Genomic DNA, 7,085 nt, shown 5'->3' with positions numbered 1-7,085 from the left:
TTTACCAGAGAATAATTCTTTATTTCACCACCCCCAACACACACACCCACGCCAAGACTGCTGATCCCTAGCACTGGTCTTCTGCCTTGGTGCCATAGACCTCCACCTCGCACAAGGTCAAGTATTCGGCCCTTCCCGGGATGTGGATGCTCACATAGCGGCCCTTGAGCCAATTGCAGTACAAGGTGCTGACGGAGCCAAGGCTGGTGTCTTTGATGGTCCCACAGCTGGAGAGAGAAAGTGGAGGTGAATTCAAAACAGCTCAGTCTATGGGGATATTCATACATTTATTCATACGTTTTGTTTCTAAGCCGAATAATAATAATAATAATAATAATAATAATAATAATAATAATAATAATTTATTTGTACCCCGCGCATCTGGCTGGGTTTCACCAGCTGCTCTGGGCAGCTTCCAACAAAGATGGAAAATACACTAAAATGTCACATATTAAAAACTTCCCTGAACAGGGCTGCCTTTATATTTTAAAGGAAAAAATCTCAAAGCAGTTTTCAACCTGTATGTGAAAGGACTCCCAAATGCCAGCCCCCACCCATTCCTATCGCTCAAAGGTGGCTTCCCACATTCCCCAATTTTCATCATTAACCGCTGGCATTGTTTTAAGGGTCCGCTGCATGCCCAGGTCTTTACACAGACTGAGGGGCCAGATGGCTGTGCCAAGGCAGGACAAGGGGCTTCGAATGGATCTCTGAGCGGAGGGATTGGAGGAAGGGCAGCGCCTGGTGGCAAGGGGCTTCTGGCTGAAGAGAGCAGACAGGAGGCGGCCAGGTGGAGTCCGAGGAGGACCCAGGAGGAGGGGGCCGCAGGGGTCAAGGGGGGTGAGGAGCTGATGGCGGAGCAGAGCTTTGGCTAAGGAAAGCCCAACTTCACAGAGGAGGGAGAAGCAAAGCGAATTGGCGATGTGCTGAAGAGGTCGGGCAGAGGAGGGGAGACCAAGGAAAGCCTTGACTCCATCGCTGAAGAAGGGACTAGGGTGGGGGGGTGTTTTTATTTATGGCCTGTCTTTTCCCCTGATGGGACTCAGCATGGCTTTGTCAGGTGTGCATGCAGGAGCCAGGCCCTGTGACCAATAGGGCTCTGCAGGACTGGGGCCTTCCTAAGTTTGTTCTGGAGAGGCAAAGCGTGGCTGCGTAGGTGAGGCCGATTGGTAACTCACAGCACCTGGTGGCAAGAGCCGGGAAGGGATATAAGGTCAGTATTTTGCCTTTGGCTCTTTGCCACAGCAACACGGTTCCTGCCTTGCTATATTTGGCTTCTTGCTTCCTGATCCTTGGACCTCGGCTTCGTGACTCCCTGCTTCTTGATCCTCGGACCCCTGGCTTCTGGACTCCTGGCTTCTGGACTCCCATTTATGCTCCCACCCCTCCATCTTGCCCCCAGTCCCAACGTCCCCAGCTGGGACTTCGATCGCCCGTAAACCAGATCGTGACGTGCTTACATATAAAAAGAACTGCAAAACACATGGAAAAGCAATCGTTACCAACCCCCCCCCCCATTAAATGTTGGTAGAATTAAAACTGTACACATTGTGTTTGCTGGGACCTGTGTAGAGGAGGGCGACCAAGATGGCCAAGAGTCTGGGAACCAAGTCTTAATGAGGAACGGTTGGTGGAACTGGGTATCTTTAGCCTAGAAAGGGAAAGATGAGAGCCATCTCCAAATATCTCAAGAGCTGTCACCTGGAAGATGGAGCAAGCTTCTTTTCTCCTGGGGTGGAGGGGAGGACCTGAACCAAGGACTCCAAGTTACAAGAAGGGAGATTTCTGGAAGGAGATTTTGGGAAGAGGCAACCGGAACTTACAGGGTGCTGGACTTGCCATGGTCTCCCACAGAGTCTCCCACGCGGATCTCAGCTCCCTGGAGTCTCTCACCGCAGCAGTCCCCACGGTTCTTCACCACCACAGCAGAGATGGCGTACTGCTGGCCCAAGTCCACGTGCCACCAGGGCTCCGTGTCCAGCTGCGTGTGGGTGCAGGTGCCCGTTTTATACCAGTCCCCACCGCAGTTCCCATCCACGGCTTTGCTTGCTGTTCCAATAATCTCGTGGGGGAAGACGGAGGACTGATAGGCTGGGCGGCCTCTGGCCAGGTTGCGAGCTGGAGTCAGGGAAGGAGAGAAAGAAGATGGGGACAAGGACAAATAATAATGCAATAAGATATCAGCCCGTCTCATCCACTCAGATACTTCTGGGAAGCCCCCAAGCAGGACAGGAAGGCAGCAGCAGGCTCATTATTATTTTTAGATTTATATTTCTTTCATGCTCAGAACAAGCAGTGACACTAAAGAATACAGTACCGCTGATGTGGTAGCATTTCTTAATTACACTGCAGTCATGTGCCCTACTTGAGAGAAGGAAGCCCCACGTCTGCACAGAAGCTCAGAGGAATGAGGAGGTGCTTACAGAACAAAACTAGACTTTCTATTGAATTGCACTCACTTACTAGCAGTACCTGTGAAAAGGATCTAGGGGTCTTGGTGGACCACAAATTAACATGAGTGATGCAGAAGCAAAAAATAATAATAATGCTAGGCTACATCAGTAGAAGTCTAAGGTCCAGACCAAGGGAAGCAATCGTTCCACTCTCTTCTGCCTTGGAACACTGTGTCCAATTCTGGCCACCATAATTTAAGAAGGAGGTTGACAAGCTGGGAAGGTGTGCAAAGGGCGACCAAGATGATCAAAGGTCTGGAAACCAAGCCTTATGAGGAACAGTTGAAGGAGCTGAACATGTTTAGCCTGGAAAAGAGGAGCCTGAGAGGAGATCTGAGAGCCATCTGCAAATATCTCAAGAGCTGTCACCTGGAAGATGGAGCAAGCTTGTTTTCCCCTGCTCTGGAGGGGAGGACTTGAACCAATGGCCTTACGTTGCAAGAAAGGAGAGTCCTACTAAACATTTGGAAAAGCTTTCTGACAGTAAGAGCTGTTTGGCAGTGGAACAGGCTCCCACGAGAGGGGGTGGACTCTCCTTCCCTGGGGGTTTTAAGCAGAGGTTGGATGGCCACCTATCATGGGTGCTTGAGTTGACATTCCTGCAATGCAGGGGGCTGGACTAGATGACCCCAGGGTGCCTTTCAACTCTACAGTTATATGATCCTATGAGGCTGACCCAGGGTCTCTCTCTCCAAAAACAGCAGGGCCAACAGACTGAAACTGGACTCCATTTGTTGACTTAATAAAGTCTGTCTCGTGCTTGCTTGTAATAAAACTCCAAAGTGTTGCTTTGACCCATAGACTGGCCCTTGCGTCCCCCATGTCTTACCAATAGCTTGCAGTTCTGGCTTGCAGCTCTGGGCCTCCACCTGGCCTGACAGGAGCACCAGGGCCAGCAGCCAAGTCCAGGTGGGGAGCATCCTGCAAGGGCAGAGGGGAGATGGCAGTGAGGGACAGCTGCCTGCAGGAGCCATGGGGGTCTGGCCCCCTTAGCAGCCTCAGAGGGCTTTGGTTGCAGCCAGGAGTGCTGAAGAGGCATTCAGGTCAATCAAAGACCATGTTGGGCAGGAGAACGGTCCTCCTCCTCCAGAGATTCCTTACAGTCCTATATAAGACCTGAACGATAACAATGCCATTTCAGATCTGCCCATTCAGGGTCAAGACTTCTAGGCATGTTCTAGGCTTCAAGGCTCACATCCAATGGATTTCCCAGACTTACCTTGGCTCTCTTTCTTGGGATCAGCGCCTGTTGTCCTTCTTGGTGGCTTGGCAAGCCCAGGTTTTTCTCTTGAAACTGACACAGAGACCTCCCTGCTTCCAGCTGAGTCCTGTCCCTCCTGGTTTTATCCCCTTTCAAACAGGCAGTTCCTGTTTGACTCAGAACAACCTGACCAATCAGGAAGATGGGAATTTGGCTATCAAGATCCACTGTTTACATCCGTCTTCTCACACAGTTTGTGTGGTTTCTACATCTCTGCCAAGAGGGGGAATTTGCATAGCCTTTTTTTATTATTAATATTTATTAAAGTTTCGAAAATGTTACAAAAAAGAAAAAGAAAATAAAAAAATACAAAATACAGAAAAATAAAAACAATTAAAAACATTTCAATCTTTCCAGGTCTTGTCTTTCATTTACTTGTTTCCCTGACCTCCTCACACCTCCCTTTTTTGTATTCTAATTCAATTAGCAGTTTCAGCAAATCCTTTCCATTTTTGCTTTTATCTTAATAATTTATCTTAATATATTGTAACTTTACATTCTCACCTATTCATAATCCAATTTTACCTAGTTCTATAACATTACTGCTAAAAATTTGCGTTATATTGTTTAACCTTATCTTACCGTAAAACACCTTGAAACTTAAAACTTAATGCTTATTTACTCCTTACATCATTTCTACTAAAGCCAGTTTCATTCCAACATTTTCCCTAATATTCATTAATTTTACACTAATTCCCCAAATTAAATTTTTTTCTTTATAGACAAAAATATGGAACGCTTCACGAATTTGCGTGTCATCCTTGTGCAGGGGCCATGCTAATCTTCTCTGTATCGTTCCAATTTTAGTATATGTGCTGCCGAAGTGAGCACTGCACAGCCTTATCACCAGGGGATCAGCCTTGAATTTAGCAATATATCCTTGTTGCATTTAGAGGGCAGGTGGATGCTAAAGTGAGTACAGTAATACCTTTAGTTGAATGTGCTTTGGGTTGAGCGCATTTGAGTTGCGCTCCGCGGCAACCTGGAAGTAACGGAGCCCGTTACTTCCGGGTTTCGCCGCTCGTGCATGCGCAGATGCTCAAAATGACGCCATGCGCGGAAGCGGCAAAACACGACATGCACAGACGCGCCGTCACATCTTGCGTTCCAGAACAGATCCCGTTCGCATCCCAAGGTACCACTGTATTGGACGCAGCCAGTCTGGGATTTCCTGAGCCCTGCCACGACCACCACACTCTGTGATCTATGGCAGTTGAGTGCCAGACGGCAACTAAGGCCTTCGATGGCTGCTAGTCATGGCGATGATGTTCTTCCTCCTCCAAAGGCCAATTGCTGGGAACCACAAGTAGCGAGAGCGCTGTTTCACTCCTCTCCTCCTGGTGGGCTTTCCATGGGCACCTGGTTGGCAACGGAGAGAACAGGATTCTGGATGAGGAGATGGACCTCTGGTCTGATCCAGAAGGTTGCTATGAATTTCTTAAGAGAGCCTCTTGACCTCACATAGGTAGACTTTGTTTACAAAGCTACTGTACTACCAACCTTACTGTCTGCTTGTGAAACATGGACCACGCCATCTCCAACTCCTTGAAAGATTCCATCAACGGTGTCTCTGAAAATTTTTACACATCACTTGGGAAGACAGGCAAACTAATGCCAGTGTTCTCGAAGAAGCAAAGATCACCAGTGTCAAAGCAATGATTCTTCAACATCAATTTCTTTGGACTGGTCATGTTGTGCGGATGCCTGATGATTGTCTTCCAAAGCAACTACTCTATTCTGAACTTTAAAATGGGAAGAGTAATGTTGGTGGTCAACAAAAGAGGTTTAAAGAGTGTCTCAAGGCAAATTTTTAAAAATGTAGCATAAACACCGACAACTGGGAAACACTGGCCTGCGAGCGCTCCAGTTGGAGAACAGCCTTTACCAAAGGTGTCATGGGCTTTGAAGACACTCAAACGCAGGACGCAAGGGAGAAACGTGCTAAGAGGAAGGCACACTTGGCAAATCCACACCGTGATCAACTCCCGCCCAAAAATCTATGTCCCCACTGTGGAAGGATGTGTGGATCCAGAATTGGCCTCCACAGTCACGGACTCACTTTTAAAACCGTGTTTATGGAAGAGAATCTTACTCGGCTAATAGGGATAGCCAAAGATGTCTCTTAATGGCAATCGCTGGGAACTGCAAATAGCTTGAGTGCTGTTTCGCTCCTCTGCTTCTGGTGGGCTTTCCATGGGCACCTGGTTGGCAACGGAGAGAACAGGATTCTGGGCGAGGAGATGGACCTCTGGTCTGATCCAGAAGGTTGCTGTGAAATTCTTCAGAGAGCCTCTTGACCTCACATAGGTAGACTGAGGCTGTCAATGCAATCAGATTATTGACTTTGGGTTTTAATGGGCATGGCTGGGATGTGGCCAAAATAAATATGGCTTTTAGTGTTTGTTGCAAACATGTGTTAAATGAGAAATTGGAGACTTCATATATTCAAATCACTTGGCACTGCCTAGGGACAAATATTACTTCCTCTTGCAGGTCAGAGTCTGCGTCCAATTGCAGGGGACAGAGAGTTCTAGGAATCCAGAAATTTCATTTTTTTGAAGGCAAGTTCCAGTCCCTTGGAGATTTACTCACCAAGACTGGATTTGACTTAAACTAGGTTTAAATGTGTTGTTTAGACATGCTAAGCTACTCAGTGGTTGTCCCAATTCACCTTCCTGTCATGTCTTTAAACTTACCTCCTTTTTTATTATTTTTTGACCTTGTTATGGAAAAAAATTCGGGGTGAGAGACTACTCAACAGTCCGGCTCATCGAAGTGCAAGTCCCCTGTGGGTCCATGCAGTCAGTGAAAGAAGGAAGTTCCAGCCAAGAAATTGGAGCAAAACAGCCGTCAGTAGACCATGATCTTTATTGTTGCGCAACAGGTCCCCCCAGGAGTAAGAACCCCGAGCATGAGGTGACATTGACTTCTAAACCTTCCCTCCTTCCCCCACAATACACTTCGAGAGGCATCACAAATGGGCGGGGGGTAAACAAGTTCAACATTAGGTCACTTTCTCAGACCCCTTTCCCAACACCTCTTAAGTCCCCATCACCGAAAGAGCAATAAAACCCTTGACATCTCCTTGCCCTCAGTCTGGAGATGGGCTTTCAGAACACTGGACTTGCTCAACTGTCTCTGCAGGTATCCAGTGTTGCCCCCCTGGTCGCTCCCTGGGTGGGGGGCTGTGTCTGTGCTCTCACACTTGGGGAATTATGGTGAGATGCCCTGTTCCTGCTGCCTACAGGACTTCCCACTTCTTGGCTCATGGAGGAAGGTGCAGCCCAAATTCACCTTTCTTTAAGGGTTAAAAAGGCCTTGGAATGAGCAGAGCCGGTTAAAGTATGGATTTTCTACGTATTTATAAAGCT

General features: G+C 47.7%; 1 protein-coding gene across 1 annotated transcript; it reads right to left on the bottom strand.

The window, feature by feature from the left end:
• On the bottom strand, nucleotides 1-3,950 carry LOC309348988 (fucolectin-like). Its single transcript, XM_081874834.1, has 4 exons — nucleotides 3,673-3,950; nucleotides 3,283-3,374; nucleotides 1,824-2,118; nucleotides 1-227 (listed from the first exon to the last, which is right to left on the bottom strand). The coding sequence occupies exons 2-4, from the start codon at nucleotides 3,371-3,373 to the stop codon at nucleotides 68-70; spliced, it is 546 nt and encodes a 181-aa protein (XP_081730960.1). The 5' UTR covers nucleotide 3,374; nucleotides 3,673-3,950; the 3' UTR covers nucleotides 1-67.
• Between the last annotated feature and the right edge of the window lie 3,135 nt (nucleotides 3,951-7,085).

Source organism: Podarcis erhardii (genome assembly GCF_964252035.2).
Source record: "Podarcis erhardii genome assembly, chromosome: 8".
In the NCBI taxonomy this organism is placed as follows: domain Eukaryota; kingdom Metazoa; phylum Chordata; class Lepidosauria; order Squamata; family Lacertidae; genus Podarcis; species Podarcis erhardii.
Note: the sequence above shows the minus strand (reverse complement) of the source record. Positions and strands in the feature narration are given on the sequence as shown.

Excerpts from the sequence above, each read along its gene's own strand:
- LOC309348988 (XM_081874834.1), bottom strand. The coding sequence starts at position 3,373 with ATGCTCCCCACCTGGACTTGGCTGCTGGCCCTGGTGCTCCTGTCAGGC. Across the intron at positions 2,119-3,282 it reads GCCAGAACTGCAAGCTATTG|CTCGCAACCTGGCCAGAGGC; the intron begins GTAAGACATGGG and ends CCCTGACTCCAG. Across the intron at positions 228-1,823 it reads CATGGCAAGTCCAGCACCCT|CTGTGGGACCATCAAAGACA; the intron begins GTAAGTTCCGGT and ends TTCTCTCTCCAG.